At 36.7% G+C, this 21946-nt stretch overlaps 1 protein-coding gene across 10 annotated transcripts in view; it reads left to right on the top strand.

Moving 5' to 3' along the window:
* The window catches only part of METTL15 (methyltransferase 15, mitochondrial 12S rRNA N4-cytidine), a 101711-nt gene that overhangs the window by 833 nt on the left and 78932 nt on the right, over positions 1 to 21946 (top strand). For 9 of the 10 annotated variants that reach the window (XM_075755311.1, XM_075755307.1, XM_075755306.1 and 6 more), the window contains one exon: positions 1319 to 1598. In XM_075755311.1, the coding sequence (XP_075611426.1) occupies positions 1323 to 1598 (276 nt within the window). In that variant the 5' untranslated portion in view covers positions 1319 to 1322. Of the gene's footprint in view, positions 257 to 1318; positions 1599 to 21946 lie in introns of all 10 variants that reach the window. The other variant, XM_075755308.1, reaches the window with a different exon arrangement.

The following is a 21946-nucleotide window of genomic DNA, read 5'->3' as shown; positions in this document are numbered from 1 at the left end:
TGTGAGCAAAGTGTGTACCTAGCGTTAACACCTCCTGGGCTTGTAACAGCATAGGGCAGTGTGAGTTGGATGATGATTGTTGGTCTTCGTGCTGTTCGTATGATATTTTTTGTAGAGGCATTGTGGTTCATTGCAAAACCTTAGGGCTGTAGTATGTCTGTGCAAGGTTACAGTCTGATACGTGCTTCTAAATTGAAGATAAGGGGAAATACTGCCCAGCTGAAGTTTAAATTATCAGAAGAATAACTTTCCAGAGGTGATGACTCTGCATGTTTTTATCTATGCAGACAAAACATGTGAAGCCTCTAGCTAGGTAAAATAAAGCGTGTAATAAAAATCTCATAGTTAAAATAAGGTTGCCCATCTGTTAATGGGGATAAATGTAGGATAGTGCTTTTTTGCATGGTTTTAATGTCAAAGTTTGCAACTTCTCTGCCTGGCAGGAGAGGGTATGCCATACAGTATTACAGAAGGTCCCAGCTCCATAAAGAAGTGCAGATATCGTATAAATAAAGCCTTATTACCACCTATGTTAAACTTTCAATTTTTTTTTTTTTATGGTGGGTAAAAATTAGCTTATGTCATGCAGCCTTCTAGTAGAAGGCTACTGGCTTGGTTTTGGAGTTTTTTGGATAGAGGGGAAAAAAATCATCGGTTCTCCAAAGACAAACTCCGTAGCTAACCACCCTGATGTTTCTAGGGTTTTGAGTATTTTTTCATTCAGTTATACTCTGGAGAATTCCCTCTGGCTGTGCTTCAAATATTTGGTATTACAAGATGTAATGGACGATGAAAACCATATATTTACTACATGCGTAACACTAAATTATAGCACTCTTTTAAATATGGTTGCAGATTCTGGTATGTCTATTCCTGTTTTAAGTAGAAATATGGAAAACTTGGCAACCAGAGTGTTACTATTCAGTGCAATTGTCTCACGTTTGGCAAAAGGGATGGAAACAGTTTGAAAATAAAGTCACTGTTCTGGTTGTGCTCAGATTTGGTTAGTCCTTTAAGGTTAGTGCCTCTGGGACATTGTAATGCTATTAGAGTCCTGGCAATGAAAAGGAAAAGGTGTTCCTAGTGAAAAGAAAACTATTGTTGCTTGAATATGATTGATTGGTAGGTAAGATTGAAAATTCTGAAAACAAGTTAAAGAAAGAGGTTCTGACTTTTTGCGGATATGACATATCTATAAAGCTGCCCATCTTGGACTGTGTCATGCTTTACTTAGAGCATTTCTGCTTTGTCTTTTAAACAAACCTACTGTTTTAAATACTTGTTTCAAAGTAAGCCCTGACATCTACTGTTTTTCTAGGTTGATGAACTCCAAAATGTTATCTCAGCGTCTGTGCCAAGTTTACAAATGTTTGTTTCTGCGCAACTTAAAACTGAATTCAATAAATGTGGCTGCTTTGGCCAGAAGGATCCATTCTTCAGCAAAAAAGCTTTCTGATTCTGAGTTAAAGGAACAAACCGTCCACAAATGTGAAACTGAAGAGTTGCCTCAAAGTACAGAAAACAATAATTTTGGAAGATTGCACATACCAGTGATGCTGGAGGAGGTTGTTAACTGTTTATCCCCCCAGCCAGGCCAGGTGAGTTAAATGGTTAATTACATTTGTGATTCAGTAATAGTCCAGCAGAAGAATTTGTGTGGTGAGGGATAAGTTTTGTTTAGAGGAATAAAGGGATGCTCTTTAAGAATCAGGTGCACCTTTTAAAGGTTCTAAATTGTTTTGCAAATCAAATTAAGGCTCTGTATTCATAATAACAAAAATCTGGTATCTGTATCCCTGAATCCCCAAATAAGCTGGGTTTTTTTAAAACTGTTCTAAGTATATGAATAATCTCGTGCTTTTGTGCTTGTCTTTCTGTATTGCTCTCATGTATTTCTAGGGTTGTGTTAATTACTAATAGTAGCAGGGAATTCTCATGTATGGCTATGTCATCAATTTGTGAAGAGCTCTCTTCCCTTTGTGTAAGAGGTATTAAGTATGTAGGTTTTAAAAATAATCATCATCGTACCTCGTTCTGAGGTAATTATTTCCATGGTTTCACGTGGTTTGAGGCGCTGTATTTCTTTAGGATATGCTTACACTGCATAATGTGGTGCACTGTAGAGGTACTGTAGCTATGGTACCAGAAATGGTTTAGCATCAATAATGTGGAAGTATTACAAGTAGTCTTATTTTGCCACAGTACTGTGAGTAGATCCCTTTTGGTATCTGGGTTAGCTCAGGTCTCTCGAAACAGCAGTGTTGATACATCTACATTGTACTGGTGTGTGCAGTGTAAGTGTACTGTTACGCACTCCCTTTACAAAAGTGGTACACAGTGAAATAGTTTTCATCTGAGGGATCTTAAATACGATATTAAGTCGAAAGGATTTCTTAAGCAACTTAAGTGCTTAAATGATTTTCACATGCCTTCGTCTGTGATTTTAGTGGTTTTTGTTAGCTTCATAGAATCCTAATAATTTAGACTTATCAATGTGCAGTTTTACTACAAAGACTGAAATGATACGTAAATAAGTAGAAAGTTCAAAGTGTGTGTATGTTTATTTTTACTCGAAAACAGCATCATCCAAGAATGGCAAAGGGATATAGCAAGTTTGAGGTGGATTTGGGGATCAAAAAATTGCAGTCAAATCGTGTCACATTGCTTTGTGAGACCTTCTTTAGTTTGGAAGTTAATGCATCATTTCAAGTGTTTTGAAAACCGGGGAGAATCCGAATATTGTAGTTGTTGTAACATACACATTGCTTTTCCATGTGTCCTACTGTTGAAGATACCTGAACTAGTGAAGTACGTAAGGAGCTTTGAGTTCACATTTCACTCAGATGTCAGAACTATGATGAAATTTTCACGCATTAAAGGAACATATAAATTGTGATGCTGTATGTATTTTTTCCAGTTGTGTAAGTTTTTACCTAAATAAGAATTAAGAGGCTGATGAAGTGACTGTTTATTAAACTGTGTTTGTTGATGTAAAAAAAGCTTATTTTGCAACAGAACTTGCAAAAGAAGCTCTATTCATGGTTATAAACTGTGGAGAGTAACTATTGTTCCTGAAGGCTTTTTCATAATTTAAATATTTATGAATGTAAAATAGCTTATTATTTGGGTGGGATTTTTTTCAGGTCTGTGTATACATGGTTTTGCAGATTCCTAAGCTAGTGGTGAACCACTAATGACAGATATAAGAGATCACAAGTGTGTTACCTTGAGCAGAAGCATTTATAATATGGCTAACTTGTTTAGCATAACTGAAAATGAAAACAGCACTTACATTTTTCCTTTTTTTTTTTAAAAGACAGAGTAAATCATATATTTACAGCACTTTCTGAAGCTTGAAGTTTTAAAAATTTGTGCGCAGAAGGATGCAATGTGTCAACTGAGTTTTGCTAGAGTAAGCATCAGTGAAAATTTGAGCGAAGATTGAAGCTGTTTCTCACTGACATGAATGGTCCTACAGTTTCTGTTAACATGGATATAGACCTAGGACAGTTTTATCAATTTACATTTTTAAAGTTAGTCATGACTAGGAAGTCCAAGAACACTTTATTTTGTGGGCAGGGAAGGTAATGTTCTGATTTTGGATTTTGTTTTATTGCTTTCTTTTCTCCTATGCACATGAAGGTTTCCTTTACTTGGCATTAACAAAGTTATAGCCTTTGCTATAAAAAAGCTGATTTGGGCCTCTATTTCTTCTTGTGTTCTAAGACAAGGAGTTGCCAGTATAAAGAAAATCCAGTTAGGAAGACAACATTCTCCCTATAGTTTTGGTGAGTGAATGGGGTTTTATTATACTTATAGGGGTTCCTAAGAAAATAAATGTTACTTAAGAATAAGTCATAGCTGAGATAAAGATGTTAGTACTCTCCTACTGAATATTCTTGTTGACCGTCTCCTTTGTGAAATCTGTTTGTCAGGGATTGAAGTGATAGTATTTCCACTTATCTTTGAATCTTCTGTTCTGGCCTTAGAGCTTGTTTCTACAAAGTCCCTGTAGTAGTTCTGTCTTTGAAGCACATTGTACAAATTAGTTTTTACCAATCTACCTCTTTTCTCCTCAGTGAAAAGTCTTTTGCAGTAAATCCACACACAAGTAATTTCCTCTTTAATTTTACTGTATTGACTAAGCTACATTTTAGTCTTCTCAGTCTTCTAGTGTTCTTTAAGCGTACTTGACCAGTGTTTCTGCAGTTGTCTGGTCAGCCTGAGTTTTCTCTGTTCTCTTAAAGGTAGCGAAGAACCAAGCATATTTTCAGAATGAATGTCTCTGGACATCCAGAAACATGTTTTCCCAATTTTTACTCTTTCCTGTTTTTTTCCTTTGCAATAGTCAATTGCCTTTTAACTAGAGACGTGGATCTCTTCCACATCATACAGCTTTAGTGATATGAAAAAGAATTTCATTAGCAGTGAGTTCTAGTATGAATGCCAGAGGATAAAACTTTGAAATTTTAATTATTCTTGTGGGGGTCTTATAACAAAGGTTCTTACAGGTTACATAACTCTAGGAAACTATTTTGATAGTGCTCCAGCACACATAGCACGTTTCTATGTATAATATTTAAACTCCAATTAGAACAAAAAGAATACCTTACTATACCTCACTCAGATTTTATGGGGAAGCCTGTAATCTGATGACATCTATGGTTTTGCATTAAACATGATCTAGAGTAGACTAAAATGGAGACACAGTAAGCTCTAGGAGTATTATTTGGTTTATGATAATTCTGGAAGCTTTTTTTAATGTTTGTAAATTAAATGGTAGGTGGGCAAACTTGAGGTGACAAAGAATGAATGAGATCATTCCCTTTTCTCCAGTGTTTAAGTGATTCATCAGAAACAGTTAATATCAGATGATCTTTTTATCTTACTGTGTTAATTTGTGTCTAAATAATAAGGCACTTAATTTTCCCAGTACAGATCTTGTCTGACATCTTCTTGAGTTAGCTGGGACTTCTTGTGGAGATATTACCTTTGATTCTTCATGAAATTATTCGGATTATTTTTACTACCCAGCTTTCATTGAAGGGGGTATCCTTTTTGTCGTGGAAATAATGTGTGATACCTAGGTACTAGAAAGAGACAGGTATTTCTTAAAAACATTCAGCTTTGCCATGAGCTTTCCATGCAGCCTTTCAGATATATATTGCATTGTTCTCAGGATAACTACTGTTTTCGTGCATCCAAATGTCAAGTGATTATTTTTCGGCTGAGATTGCATATGAGCATGCCTTCCAAAATAACAAGAGGAAGCATAAGACATTACTTACAGTCAGACATTGGTGTTTTGTCACTGAAGTGCTGCACGAGCTCTGCAATTATTTTGAAGACAGTAACCTTTCACCTCCTGAAGTTATGTTGTCACTGCTGGATGTTGATCTGGAGCATAGTTGTTTCCTCCCTATTCCGTGGAGCTAGTTAGTCAAGTAATAGATGATACTCAAAGGAAGCAGAGGTAGACTGCTGGTGTGCAAAACCAGAGTCTATTGTTCTGAAATTGTTGTTTAGTTTCTTTATATCGTTGTCCCTGTCTCAGTATTCCTTTTCTTTTTTGCCTTATACTGAGTGTAAACTCTTAAGGACAAAAATAACCTTTCTCTGTACAGCACCCTGCAGGGTGGGCTTCTGTTTTTTAAGAAGGGTTTCCAAGTATCATGCTATATAAATAGTTACGTGGCTGTGCTGGTGACCAGTGTACTTACTGTAATACTTCCAAAGCCATCTGCAAATAATTTATAAGTGGAACAACCCATTTACACCAAAGGCTCTCAAAATTGAAGCTTTCTGCAGGGTGTCCAAGATAAACAGGAATTGAAAAGTGACCTGGAAAAATTAATTCTGAGTTCTCAAGTTGTATGAAGTATTTCGTAGGCTGCAACAAAAATAACAAGTTTGGCATGGAATATTAATTACCTCATGAGATATATGCTGAAATGCTTGTTTTGGAAAAGCACAACACTCCATGGACATAGTAACTGTTTTTATCATTTTAGTCTATTTTCCACTGGACTTGTAAAATGAAAGTAGGTGACATAAAATGATTTATATAGTGTTCTTGTTGTAGAAACAACTATATGATTTTTTTTTTTGGTGGGAAGCATGCTGAAAATATCTTTCCATATGCAAATTGTATGGTTAATTTTTCTGTGGCAGCCGCAAAGTGATTTATATGGTGATTGATAAAGATAAGCTGCTGTTGTAAAACAGGAAGAAAGATCCTGGAACTTGCAAGAGGCAATAAATTAATAGAGAGAAATTCTGAAAATACTGTGGGAATTACAGAACACACTTTTTTCATGATACTTTAGCGTTACTGGGGGATATTGAGAGTTATTTCAGCTGATCGTGTAGTTCCTGTGTACCCCTTCAGTCACTCTTGTCTTACCTCATTTCCTGGTTGTGTATATTGTGAATTTAGGAAAGAAGCTAGCCAGGCTTCAGATCACAGCTGTGTAGGGAGATGTGTAATAAAATGTGCGCAGAGTGCATATATATGCAAAGTGTATTCATTTTCTGCGGTGTGTAATAGGAAACTTGCTAAGTGGAATCTCATCAGATAGAGCACTTTAAAATATTTGGCTAAAATCATACTTTAAAAGGTATTTTTTTGGTGAAGTTAGCATTTGAAGGTAGTGCATGAAAATGGAAAACATAATCAAAACTTTTTTGAAAATATTTTGAAAAAGATATGCACAAGATAATCCCTCAAATATCTATTATTATTTAAAGTAGTAATATTACTGGTTTTGATGGCAGTACATGGAGATTTGGAAAACCAGACCCTATTTGCTTAAGTTCCTTAACTTACAACCAATTGCTCTCTGCTGTGACAAGCAGTCTAAATAAAAAAGTAACAAGTTAGAAGGAGGAGTATTTGACAATGTGATGCCAGCAAATGTCATACAATTTCTACAGTATCCGCATCTGGGTGAGTTCCATCATGAGATGAGAGGGAAAAGAAGGGGATAGGGAGGAAAACAAAGCAGGAGTTGGTGTTCATGAACAGCTTCTCAGTTGAGAGGGCGGAGAAAGTCCAGTCCGACTCTAATTATCTGAAGTTTCTTGCTTCAATTAAAACGCGTATGATTTATTTGAGGACTGCACAACTGTTCTCTGTTTTGAAGCTGGTACTGCTGTGTGATTAGACTGTGGTACCAGGAAATGAAAAATATGCATGTATTCGATCTGAATGATGGCAAGACAGGAATGAGGCATGGTAAAGAAGTCCCTTTAGATTTTACTTTTTTATACTTCAAGATTTTGGTCTTTAGAGAGAAAGTGACTAGAAAAAACTTGGGGGAGAAGAGTAAGTCGATGGCTACAGCTGCACAGGGAAGAATCTTTTGGTTATAATTCTTGGACGTCTGCCTGACCACCTCTTCTTCCCACCTGCAGCATGGCTCTCAGCAGGCATATCTAAATGCGATCAGCAACAACAACGAGACACCTCTCACAACTTTGTTCTGCGTCTTTCTCTATTGCAGTAGAGGAAGGGAAGCCTGCAGCTGCTGTCTCCAAAGAGACCAGCAAGGGAGCTTGGTCTGCCTACTGAGAACAGCTCTGCAGATGCGCCAGATTTCATTTTATTGTAATGCTGGGTTAGCTCGCTGTTATCACTCTATCGCATAACAAATGATAGTGCTTCAGGAGACTATTTAAGACACTGTGTTATAATAAAGCAAGATTCAATGCTTTCGGGTGACTCAGCTTGTAATGACGCTGTATATGCTCTCCTTTTCTGTTGTGACAGCATTAGTCTTTGCACCTCTTGGGGAAAAATAATAAAATTCACCAGAAAGTAATCTAAGCCCTTTAAATTTTAACTTGAGTGAGCCTGTGATCACAGAAAGGGTGATAATTAATATATGTAGCTACTCATTTCCTCCCGATCTAGTACTGTGTGTCTTATTTAGTCAGCCTTTTGGCTAAGCTTTCTTATTAAATATTTGAATATGAGTTTGCAAACAGGAATACAGACTTTTTCTACCACACAAAATATTACTAAGAGTTTAAGATCACAATTGGAGTATGGGAAGTATCTGCAGGTTTTTTCCTTTCTTACTTGTCTTTGTTTAAGAGAATCCTGTCATTAGTAGCTTTGCACAGGCTTGTTCTGCATACAGAGATAATTAAAAAGTTAAACTACCAAATTTGATGTTTGAAATTAATGGGTATCTGAAGTCATCCAGATGTATGGTCTGGTTTTTCTTTTTAAATATTTTTTTTCTTCCCAGAGTTTCTGAGCACGTCATCTTCATTCCAGTGGTGTTTGCTGGTGCTCAGCAGCTTGGGAAAATACTTTTCTAATAGCTGTTTTAAACACTGAAATCAACTAATATTGTTTCAGACTTCCTCTTTAGAAAAAAATTGTATTATCTCATGTCAAATTGCTGTAGGCACCTGGCAGCCAAGACTTATCAAAAACATGTATGTGGCTTTTTTGGGTTGACTAACCATAAATATTGAAGAATGGATTAGATTTTCAGTTGAGCCTTTGTAAAATTTTCATTGCATCTTAAATATCTCTTCAGTTATAATTGAGGAAAGAAGTTTCTTCTGAGGTAGCTGAGGAAATCAACTCTGTCTTGTGAAGTCTAGTGATTAGCTGAAGTCATTCAGACATTGAAATTTTAATTTCCTATGGAAATGTTAACAATGGCGCGCTTGAGTCATAAAGTCATTAATTCGAGACAACATTACTCTTAGGAAAATGAGTAAAGTAAATAATGCATACTGAAGCGAGGCCTGCCAGAGCTGTCTAAAAGCAGGTGACAAAGGCAGGTGGTGGTGCTTTTTGTTTGCTTCTCTTACCTCTGATCTGAGAGGGAAGGGGGAGAGGGCTATCTGTGTTCTGTTGCATTGGAAAAAAAATGTGCTCCCAGTAATTTTTTTTTGGATGTTTCACCCACTTACATGAAATGCAGTGTTTGGCTGTGCAAGGAAAGCCACTTGGCGTACACTGGAGGGTCTGGAACGTGGCTTCCTTTGCTTCTGGCCGCGCAAGGATGCGAGTGGTTTACCAGCAAATGGACTTTTGCCAGGCTTCTGAAGGACCTACATCTGATGAGTGAGCAAGCTATCCTGGATTTTAAGATAAATTGTAGATGTTTACTGCTGGAGTATTCCAGTCTGTTCTCTAGAATCAAGATCACACATTATGGTATGCTGTTTTAGAAAATAAGTGAAGAAGGGAAAACAATAACAAAGAGGAGGTAAAATGCCTTTTTTATGGTTTAATACAAAAAATGTTCATAAGTAAAGAAGGGAGTATCTTGCATGTAAAATTGCTGTTTCATATTTAGTTGTGATTGGAAAATTGAACCCTTGTGAAGAAAATACGTTTGAAATTAATTTTGAGGCTATTGAGTGATTATGATTGGTGGATGCTTCAAAATATATTCATAACCATCTTTTTTCCCCTCTATGTGGAATGATGTAGAGATGGTTGATACAGAATGCAAGTTACTGAAATGCTTGAATATGCAGACCTAGTCAGTGATCTTACAGATATTTCACCTGTATACTAGTGTCATTTAGCAGCATCTTCTGTTAGTGTACCAATGAGATGAATGTGAAAAATGAGCAGTAGTGGTTGTATTATGTTGAATTGTTGACTAGACCAATACTGGAAAATCAATTTATATTGTACTTAATACATTATGCGAGAAGGTTGTTTTCCTACAGAATGCCAGCTATTTATTTAGATTTCTTTTTGGTAATGTAGATTGTTAGACTTGGTGTGTAAACAACATCTTCTATCATTTCATGTTCTCAGAGGTACTTTTGGAAAAAATTACAGTCCAGTTATGTTCCACCTATTGGTCCCTATTTTTTTAAACTACGTGATAACTTTTTTACATAGGTGAAAGACATGTACTGCATAGAACTGACAGGACATATTTTTTGCTTGCAACTAAAATTCTTTTTCGCTGTGTACTTTATTTGCTTCTTTCTCTTTTCTTCAGTAGATATCAGAAAAAATTATTTGTATGGTGTAGTATATTACCACTAGCAAAAATTTAGGACTGTAAGATTTTTTTTTACTCATCTTTATTTTCTGGCAGGTGATGTCATAAGGCATAAGACCTTTTAATCCCTTTACAATACTTTCACTGACAAATTCAGCTCTTGCATACTTGAGCAAGGTTTGGATGGGAATTGTACCTCTAAAGATGTGTTGCTTAATCTGTACAATGTAGCTGCTCATACATTCTGTAGCAGTGTAATCAACATCACTTTTTTGGTAGTAGGTGCAGGGTTTTGGAAAGTTTCTTTATCTTGCATATGTTTTCAACATCTTGAAGTTTGCTGCTGGGAAACTTGGAATGACTGCTTTGCTCTACAGGGTAACCTCGACTGCTTTTTGCCACAGATGTTTTTATTTTCCAGATGTTCCTTTTTTTATTCCTTTTCATTGTTAAATGATTTTTATATTGTAACGCGGCAGTATTTTGTTACTCAACTAAAGTTGAGATGACATTGGAACATATACTTGAATAGTAAGTCATCTTTCATTTTTGGAGTTCCTTATAGAAGTAGCAGAATGCAAATACAAATTGCAACTTTTTCAAAATCGGAGGTAGGGACTTCAGAGTATCTAGGTGTCCTTGTACAGCATATGGTTCTGTAGATTTGTAATAATATTTTCTCTTCTGTGAGGCAATAGTTTTGAAACAATGGTTAAAATAGTACTCTCTAGTTTAAAAACAGGTATGTCTGATTTACCTTATGAGACAGAATGTCTTTGCAAAATATTTTAAATTCTCATAAAAGGAAGGAAAGGTTATTAGTATGCTAAAGACTAAATAATGCTTCTTACTAAATTGCAGTGGTATAAAAATATCCTGATAAAAATGCAAGAATATCTTGGACTATCTTTGATCTCTCATTTTCGTATTTCTAGGATAAGTTTTCTTATTTGCATGTGAGTAACAGCAAGGTGTGTGTTTTAATAATTTTTTTCAGCTGTGACTTTGTGTACAGTTTCTTAATTTAATTAGAGAAACATTAAAACCCTTCCAGCATTTCTCTGAAAGTAGATTTCTCTACTAACAGATCTTTGTTGCAATCCAGCAAGTAACCAACTTTTATAGCATTTCTCACTGTGCCAACATTTTTTTTAACAATCTGTTTTATTTAAAATAATTTTTAAAGCCCTGCCTTTTGGCAGACCTATAAAACAAGTATGTCTTTTTAATTTTTGTATATGTAATGGGAATCAAAGACACATCCTTAGGTAGGTGTGCAAAAATACAAAGTAATTCTTCCCCTGTATGATTGGTCTATGCATGTATTAGGACATAGTGATAGGTGCACTAAACAGATTTGGGATAAACTGGGAGGATGCAGGAGCCTTATTCATCATAAGCCACATCTTGAGTCAACCAAAGAACAGCACTTAGAACTGAGAAATATAATAATTAAAATTTATAGATATATGCTTTGGAATTAATCAGGGGTAGGTGGTTAGTCTTTGCTTTTCAAGATTAATTTGAAGTCCTTGTTAAATGGCTTTGGAAGCTGCACATCTCTCAGCTTACGTGAGGTATGTTCTTTCAACAGATGTCACTTCTAGCAAAACAGTAAATGTACCCCCGACATAGCAGAAGAGGAGAAAGATTCATAGAAGCTTTTTGTTTTCTCATGGATAATTCTGTTACCTGCTAGTATTTTAGTGACTGAAATGCTAACATAATTGATAAAAAGATTTATCCATTTGAGGTAATTTTTGCTCTGTATTTTTGCTCTAGCAAAAATAGTTCTAGATTTCTAATAGTTCTAGAAATATGGTCTGATTAAACATTTTGTAAGTTTTGACAGACGCCCTTCTCTAAAACCAGTAGGTTACTATTACAAAGTCTGAAGTGAGCATTCATAGTGCACATTTTGTTTGAGTAGAGGGGATTTATCTTTTTTAATGAAGAATTTTGTAGATCGGTAATTGTTCAGGAGGACTGAATGCAGACCTCTTTGCTGACCTTGAATTTATAAGCAAACAGTTATCTAGGGAAGGTATAAAAATGACAAAGTGACCTCTTTCTTTTAAGTGGGAAATAGTATCTTATTGAAAAGCCCTTCTTAGTAGAATGTAAACCACTTCTGAAGCAGTAAACTCTTCCTTGGCCACAACGACCTCTTAATTAGTTGTGTGGGGGTTTTTTTCTTCAATATTATAGTACTTTTATCTTCTTTAGAGAGCTTTCTACTATACACATTTTTATAACACTAATAAGATTCCTTTGTATTGCATAGATAATTTGGGATAATGTCCAAGATGTGATTCATTTTTATGTTTTAAGGAGCTGTAAAATATTTGCAGACTCATCTTGATTATTTTATCTCGGTGACATGATCTGGTTGGATTTTCTTTTTTGAAGAATTTTGCAGACACTGTCAAGTACTTCTTTAGTTATTTCTTGGTGAGACATTAAAAAGTTTACCTTAATTTTTGTAAATATTTTTGTTAATTTCTTCAGATGTTTTGAGCATGGCTTAGTATAGGTTAAACAGTTATTCACTACAGACAGTTTTGATCTGGTATAATAAAAACAGGAACTTAGCACACTGGATTTCTATAGTGGAAGATATTTAACAGCTTTTTTGGCCTATAGAAAGAAAACCAGCACTTTCTGCGGTATTTTTGGATTTCTGTAGTTAGTATACTGGAAGTATTAATAAGAATGATGATTTTTTTACAGCAAATGTGTAAAAATACTTTTTTGTTTTAAACTCAAGACTGTATTTGTACAGCTACTGTCTAACCATTGATTTATAGTTGAACAGGTATTGTTTGTACAGATACAGGCATAAAAAAGTTGCATTACACAGCGGTTTCTATTTTATATCCAATCTTAACTCTATCAAGAGAAAGGAAGTTGGCTGGAGCATCACATAAGTATTACAAAAGACTAAACTAACTATATGCAAAATGCATCATGGCATGACAGATATCATGTATGTTCTCTGTTTTCCCATTTGTAGGGTTTTTAAAGCAGTAGAGGATAACTGAATTGTTTAATTGTCACTTACAAAAACAATTGCTGCAATCTGGAAAACCTTTCAATGCCACAACTGTATTTCGTGAGCTTCCTTTGGAAAATGCTTTTAGATTACATTTTTAAAAATACTTTTAGAAACACATTTAAAAATTGTATTTAAAATAGATTAAAAAAACCCAGCACTTTGTTTTTAGCAGAATATAGGGTTCATCTGCATTAGCATTTCAGATATTTAGTAAAGAGTCTGCTTTTGAGAGAATATATTGATTGTCACTACTCAGAGCAGATGGTTTGCATTGCTGTGCACAAACTGGATTTATTCAGACTGAGCCAGGAGATGTATTCTGAGAGTGCACCTTGTGCTTCAACTGTTAATAACAATTCAGTCTAAAGAACCAAAGTAGAAAGGGTCTGAAGTAAATCCCACTGGCATGCGTTATGGGGGTCTCGGACAAAATGGTTGTTCTGCCCTTTGAGAATCTTCTTCCACTGGCCTGCTAAGGTAGGCATAGCCAGAGAGTGCTGGGTGAATAAGCAGCTATTTAGTTTGTTTTGTTCTTGTGCACGTACACATCTTATATGCCGTTCACTATTCAAACTCTGCTTTAAATTCTGATTTTTGTCTCATGAGTTGTATTTCTAAAACATTTAAGTTCTTTGGAGATTATCTTCGTAGATCATCATAGAATCGTTTGGGTTGGAAGGCACCTTTAAAGGTCATCTAGTCCAACCCCTGCCCTGCACTGAGCAGGGACATCAACTAGATCAGGCTGCTCAGAGCCCTGTCCAACCTGACCTTGAATGTTTCCAGGGATGGGGCATCTACTACCTCTGTGGGCAACCTGTTCCAGTGTTCTACCACCCCCATTATAAAAAAAAAAATTCCTCATATATAGTCTAAATTTACCCTCTTTTAGTTTAAAAGCATTACCCCTGGTCCTGTCGCAGCAGGCCCTGCTAAAAAGTTTGTCCCCATTTTTCTTATAAGCCCACTTTAAATATTGAAAGGCAGCAATAAGGCGTCCCCAAGCCTTCTCCAGGCTAAATTAATTCATTCTCCAGATAAATTCATTCAAATGGGTTACGCAGAATTTATCTTTACAGCTATCCTGTGAGGTAGCACAGAAATATTAGAATCATATACTCGTAGCAGAACCTAGAAGCATCAATACCAAAATTATGCTTTGGGTGCCCAAGCAGAAATGCCTCTCTTCCTGCTTTTTTGAAGAGGTTAACATTCTGAGTTAAACGTTTGGTTTAGAGCTTTGAAACACATGGAGTGACATCCCCTTGCAGTTAGTGAGGTCGCAGTGTGTCTGGGAAGCATATCTAGAGTTCCTGAGTTTGACAGCCAGAAAAAAGCCAATAATGTGACCTGCCTGCTTGGTGTAGTGACCTTGTGAGAATCACGCAGGAGCTGCGTGGCAGAGCTTGCAGTGTTCATACCACTTTTTTGTCTATAGGTTTTCTATGCCACGCTGGTAAGTTAAATTGGCTTATGGAAGTACCTAGTCTGCAGCAGAGCTGGGAGAAATGAACTAGAAGCAGGAGGACTTACATGTGAGAAAATAGTGCAGAAATGCTCCTTTTTTTTTTTTTTTCCCCCCTCATATTTTTGTTTCCCCCAATAGCTAACATCTTGTGAAACCATACCCTTAGTATTGATCTTCAGTAAGTCGTCATTGTCTGACTTCCCTGTGGGAAGAAGAATGCCTGTTCCCAGTGAAGTTACAGCTTTTTTCAGTTGGTGAAAATTAATGGTAAATACATAGATTTGTAGATCCTAGTGTAGGTTCTGGGGAAAACATGCTTTAAGATTCTCTCTTACTTAATTGCAGTGTTCATGCTCACTTTAACCCTCAGGAACCTTACCTGTTCCACTCTGCATTCCAGGCCTAAAATGTAACTCTAAGTTCTTTTTCAAGTTTATTTGATTCTGCCTATCATATGGCTTAACAGATCTGAAACTACACTGTACATGCTGCTATCTGGATATATGTTCCTGCATGCGTTCCTGCTTTGTCTCTTGCTCTGCTGATTGTGTAGCCACGGCGTGAGCTCACACAAAAATGGTCAAGTTACTTGCAGGTGGTTTTTGGGTGAGTAAGCAAGCTGATCCAACCCCTGACCTCAGGGCCAGTGTGCGGCTGGAGCTGAAGGTGATAGTGAGTAGCCAGTTCTGAGAAACGATGAGATGTTTACATCGGTTTGTACATATATACTGTAGGGCTTCCCCTCGACAGGTTGCCTGTCTTGGGTCTGGACACCTCTCATCCACTCTTCTCTTTGGTTGGTCCCTCTGTATTGGCACTATTGGAACAGAATTGGAGAGAGCAAGAGAGGCAGCTGTCTTTGTCTGAGATCCTGGACTTGGCAGTCACAGAGGACAGTTGGGAGAGGAGTCTTGCTTTTAAATCTAACATGTTTCGGAGATCCATGAAAATATCAGTAGAAGAGTCTTTCATTTGGGATTGTCCTCCCATCATTTTTATTTCAGAACTTGAAAATGCCATTACTGCTTAGTGCAGTGGTAGAATGGTATAATTTTAAAATCTAAGCAAACATGTTTTTCCCCTAAACAGGGAAATGGCTGAAGCCTTTTTGTCACTCCCATCCTGCCCCCCTGATCAGAAGGCCTTACTTCTGTTATAGAAAAATTTCTGCCTCCAGTTCTTAAAATCAGTCCGGACTCTAAGTGGCCGAAAACAGGATCTTTCAATGAAAAAATTACAGATGTTTTATTAATAATAATGCTACTTGACCAGCTCATAAAAAAGCAAATTTAAATTCTGCTGCTTCAGCCTCAAACCGTACAAAGCATTACTTGTAATTTGATTTTTTTAGATGTTTATCTGAAATGGAGTTAAAACAATGGTCTTGAAATTCTCACCTTCATAAACCTATTTGAGCAGCTGTGTCAGTATATACTTTTGGTCATCTAAATTTAAAACAAGACTTTTGCTAAGAAGGTCGATGAAACTACTTTCCTTTTGATCTTGCATCCTTGTGGGTGCCTGGATAGTTCTTCTGTAAGAAAAGTTTTACTGGATGAGTCAGTGCACTGAGTCATAGGCAGCATGAAGCCTGTAGTGCTCTAGACTAACTAATTGGTAACAGTCTCAAATTTAATTAAAGCACAATTGTCAGCTCTGTGTTACTGATTGACATCCCACTGAAGTATTTTGTTTTTAGCAACTTACATTAATTGTTCTTTGCAGTTAAAATTTGTGTATTTTAAGATCTAGTTTCTGTTGACTAGACCTGCCATTGCCATTATCTTTTACTATCCTCTTTATGTTTTTTATAAAACTCACTTTGAATTTTTTCCCGTTAGGTCACATTCAGTAATTATGCTCTGTACTATGCCTGTGGATTTACTGATGTTTAGAGTCCTTTGAGGATTTTCTTAAAGTTTTCTTCATTAAGAACTGTCCAATTAGCACTGATGAATATTTTTCACTTTCCTAAGCTTTTTGTAAGCATTATGCAAAATTTCTTAAAAATTAAACTTAAAAAATATAATATATTTTTATGTTGACTTGCAGAGTACACTTTCAGTTTTGTAGTTTTAATTTTTAATGTTCATCCTGTCTTGTACCCTGTTTTATAATAACGAATGGCTTTTCTTTATCCCAGTGCCTGCCCATCATCCCCAGATGATGGCAGTGGTTTCCAGTATCATTGGAGCCTTTCTCACTCCTGTTCTTCAGTTCCTTCATGTGTTTCTTTCCATGATACAGCTTGAGGAGGCAAAGAGCTATATGGGGGGCAGGGGGAACAGGACATGTCTTGAAGCTCTCTGTCTTTCATTAAGAAAAAACCCCCCACAACCTCAGAGTCTTGGGAGAAAAGCAAGGTTGGATTTTTTAATTATTTTTGTAATCATTTGCGTTATTACAAAAAAACCTTGCTGGCTTTGTGTAGGACTCCTGCTTGCTCCAGCTGAGAATTGAGTGGAAACATGAATGGATAGTGGCTCTCTTTGCAACTGTCATTCTTATTCTTAAAACCTCTGAGACAATATTTATGAAATTTCAGAAACTGTCTATGCTGCTTCCGTATGTGGTAAATACTGAAGCTGGGATGGTAAAGAAATGCCTTTCTAGAGACTTGAGGAGGTGGGAGATGTTTTGATTACATATTCTTTTTCTCTTGAATGGTTTTTCCTTTCTCCTAAGCTCTTTAGATCTAAAGATCTTGGTAAATCACAAGACCATCAGTAATACAGTACTGGTTCACATCAGAAGTATATCTGTCCAGTCTCTAGTAGTGCCCAACAGCAGGTCCTGGTGGGAGCCTAACAGAAGGGGGGAGGTAGAGAATGATTATTTTTCTACCTTGCATTACCTTTAATGCTCCAACAGTAGTTTAAGAACATCCTTGAGGCTGGGGGAAGGAAAAAAAAAGTTGAGGGTTATATTTGTGTAATATCACTGGCATGGTCTTTTTTTAAGTTTGATCTCTAAAAAAAAAAAAAAAAAAAAAGGTTAAATATTAGCCCTCTCCCCGCAACATGATATCCATACCATAGTTTCAATATTTGCATGAAAGGCACTTTTTTATTTGTTCTAACTTGATGCCTGATAATATCATCAGGTTCCCTGAGCTCTTGTATTTTGAGAAAAGTGAATCATACCATCTGCTACAGCTGTATAAAAGCAATGTTAATAGTCCTCTACAGAAAATTGCTGGAGCCTTCGGATGTTGTATTGGACCAGAGAGATGTGTCCGAAGGGACTCCTTTTCCACATTTTCTATCTTCTTGTCCTCATCCAAGCCCAGTTTCATATAAAGCAGAAGTGATGGAAGGTGTTCTGTTCTCTTCTGAAACGATCATTCAGTTAGCTCTGAAATTTGTTCTTTGAATGTGAATTTCTTGTTTTTCTGGATTGTAGAATTTGCTCACATCATCTTTCTCCTAGGAATGCAAGGCTTACTGATGCAGTTCATTCTCAGCCTTCTTCCTTTCTATACAATTTCCTCCTTCATGCATTTTTCCTTTGTCACCTTTATGTTGATTTTATCCAGTTCCTCTCATTTTGTAGCAGTTCTTCCTGTTTCCCCCATTGTACTCTGATTCTCCATCAAAGTAGCTATTCATTTGGTTTTGCATATAAAGTGTTTTAAAAAGCTACATTTTTAAATAGGTTTATGGCTGTAACTTTTTCATGTAGGTATTCTATTTTATCAGTTTGTGAAGATGCGTAGATATTTTGAATATAGTCACCAAAATAATATTTATCCTAGAAACTAGCAATAAAATTAATTCTTTAAGAGAAAAATGCAGCATATTTCACAGCATCTTTTTCAATTTAAAAGAAGCAGTAAAGATTTAAAGCAAAGCTTCTACCTGCCTTATGGTCACTGAGGAGAATGAACCTCTACTTGGAGGTATCCAATTTCTAGATGGAATAAAATGAGATAAAAATCCTCCATTAAAAGAGCAAGAGCAAAAAAACTTCTTTTGCTCTATGCAGAAGATTTGGGAAAAGATTTGGTGAGACTTGTAGCTTGGAGTAATTTGGAAACTGTCATACTCTGGTTTGTACAGTAACAGCAGTAGTAGTATTTTCAATGATAAAGTTGTGTGATGCAATTCCTTGGTAAAGTATTAATGACTCTTCCTTGGATGAGTGCATTGTTGCTCATATAATCTTGGTTATAGGGTTGAAAGTGGTGATAGTATCCTGTTTCCCACACACCATTTTTACATACAAATGTGCATACATTTTTTGGGTTTTAGCACTTCAAACTTCTTTGGATTAGGTTGTTGGTGGACAGAATCGATCTGTTTTAAGTTGGAGTACTGAAGATGAAGAAATGAGATTTCTGACCTGTTGATGGGATTTCTGCATCTCAGTACACAAGTCTGGAACATTGTACCAGTAGTTGGGATTTTCATTTGCTTGAGGTAGAGGAAATATTCAGGAATGTTTACATATACTAATTAATAAAGTCATGCCTTTTTAATTGTGTGAAACAGTGCTTTCTTCATAACAGAAGCAAATAACTAATGGTCATAATATCTATTATTTTTCCTCTATAATTTAATAGAACATTTAAGTGAAATACTTAGAGGCTGTCTTGTGTGCATTGACATACAGCATGTTACAGCCAATGGTTTTGCCTTGCTGTCGTAGGTGGATTACTTTCATGGATGTTGCACAAAATTTCTAGCAGATTATTTCGTTCTTCCTGCAGGTAAGAGGAAAAAAAAAATCAATAAATGGCATCAGAAACACCAGTTTTGGAAGTATTTGTTAGTCTCTTGGCTGCTGGTAGAGAGAATAATTGGAGAATTAAGACTTTATTTCAGTAAATGTTATGCAAAAATTCTGTCTTGATGACCTGACTCTGAGTGGGCAAGAGTAACTGCTCAGAACCTGGTGGAGCTGGCATTTAGAAAATCCGCAAGATCAGTTTTAACACCTACTGAGGAATGAAACAATTAAGGTACTAATTTTAGATTAATTTCAGAGGCTGTATTAGTTAAAATTTTACAAGTAGTCCAATAAGTACACTTGGAAACATATTCTTAGCCCCATATTTATTTTATGGTTCTGGAAAGAGTTTTCCTAAGTGGTTTAGGAACATCTTTATTTTTTCTGAGCAAGTCAGATGGCTTGCATTAGGATTTTTCTATTTGAGCGGTATGTTAAAATATTGTTGTGGTTTAACCCCAGCCAGCAACTAACCCCCCCTGTGGTGGGATGGGGGAAAGAATCGAAAGGATGAAAGTGAGAACTTGTGGGTTGAGATAAAGACAGTTTAATAGGTAAAGCAAAAGCCGCGCACGCAAGCAAAGCAAAACAAGGAATTCAGTCACCACTTCCCATGGGCAGGTTCAGCCATCTCCAGGAAAGCAGGGCTCCATCACATGTAACGGTTACTTGGGAAAGCAAATGCCATCACTCCCCATGTACCCACTTCCTCCTTCCCCCAGCTTTTTATATGCTGAGCATGATGTCATATGGTATGGAATATCCTTTTGGTCAGTTGGGGTCAGCTGTCTCAGCTGTGTCCCCTCCCACCTCCTTGTGCACCCCCAGCCTACTCGCTGGTGGGGTGGTGTGAGGAGCAGAAAAGGCCTTGGCTCTGTGTAAGCCCTGCTCAGCAGTGACAAAACCATCCCTGTGTTATCACACTGTTTTCAGCACAAACCCAAAACATAGCCCCATACTAGCTACTGTGAAGAAAATTAACTCTATCCCAGCCAAAACCAGAACAATAAATAAAATTATATATAAAGCAAAAGAATAGAATACAAGGGGCAAGCTACTAAAATCAACCATGCAATTATTTTAAGCAAGTTAATACAAGTTGTTTTTAAGAAGTGATTCTTACTACAAGAAACGTGTATCCATCCTGTTATTTTTAGGAGACAGAGCTCAGTTGTTAGTTACCATATCAAACTAAGTTTAAAAATGTTTATATGATAATTTTGATTAATTACATTTTGAGTAAATGGTGTAAATAGTTACAAAAGATGGTAATGCCATTTTTTTGGTCAGGCATTCTGCATTGCTACTGTTCTGTGAAGCACCTGATGTTTGGACATCACGGCCAGCTGTGCTTATTGGCAGACGCTTGTGAGAACAGGCCATCCCTGGATATGTGTGTACCTAGCATGCTTTAAAAAATATTTCTTGTTGAGATAGCTGCATATACATTCATACCTTGGTTGAGGAGCTTATGGGATGAAAGAAAACACTAGTGAATGCGCTCAATTGATTTGGCAAGTTGGATTACATCTGTACATTGACTTTCTTAGTAAATACATTTTCATCAGTTGACCTCTATGATTGGAGCAGCTGGGGACAAATATTTTTGAATAGAAACTGGCTTCTTGTAGTGTGTATTCTAGAATACTGATCACCTCCAATTGTGGGTTCATACTCTTATTTACATCAATGAATATGAAAATTGAGTGGTTTCTTTATTTTGCAAGTTTAGGAGTCTCCCTGACTCCTTTGCAATGCTGGTGGCTTGTGTGGCATTCATGGAACATCGTGCCCTTTTTGATTCCTTTTGGAAGCAACCATTAAATCTCAGTTGTGAAACCTACTAGATTTTTGTGGCTATGGTTAAATTAGAGCAAATGTCAGTGCTGAAAGAGCAGAAAGGCTAAAAAAATTGTTTCTTTTCAAACAAATGTACTTGGTAAGTGTCTTTCACTGTCTTTTTGTTTCTTAATTTTATCGGTGACATTCAACACATTCCTCTGTTGACAAGTTTTGGTGTAAATACTTACCCATTGCATTTAGTGCTTTCAATATCTGAATTTTATTCATATTTTATTTTTCTGATAATTACCAGTTGTGTGGTGTGGGTTTTTTTTTGTATGTTAACCTTTTTGTGAAAGGATTCTGTATGCAGTGATATTTTAGGAGTTCAACAATGTAAGCCTGTATAATATTTTATACGCTTCTTTGAGAGTAGTTCATTTAAGGAAGTTGGAAAATAATCCAGTTCTGAAACACTAAGGAGTGGTACTGTGTCCACAAGAATCTGAAGTATACATTTCACTGAGTCCATTTTGACAAACTCTTACGCTTCTGAAACTTCAGGTGTCCAAGTGGAGACCAGTGGCAAGTGCCGTTCCTCAGGGGTTGGTATTGGGACTGGCTCAGTTTACCATCTTTGTTGACAACATGGACGGTGGGGTTGAGTGCACCCTCAGCAAGTTTGATGACAACACCTAGCTTTGTGGTGCGGTCGACACGCTGGAGGGAAGAGATGCCATCCAGAGGGATCTGGGCAGTCTTGAGGAGTGGGCCCACGTGAACCTCATGAACTTCGGTAAGGCCAAGTGCAAGGTCCTGCACGTGGGTTGGAGCAATCCCAAGCATAACTATAGGCTGAGTGGAGAGTGGATTGAAAGCATCCCTGAAAAGAAGGACTTGGGGGTGTTGGTGGACGAGCAGCTCAAC

Source organism: Balearica regulorum, chromosome 5, assembly GCF_011004875.1.
Source record: "Balearica regulorum gibbericeps isolate bBalReg1 chromosome 5, bBalReg1.pri, whole genome shotgun sequence".
NCBI lineage: Eukaryota > Metazoa > Chordata > Aves > Gruiformes > Gruidae > Balearica > Balearica regulorum.
This window is presented reverse-complemented; position numbering and strand designations above follow the sequence as displayed.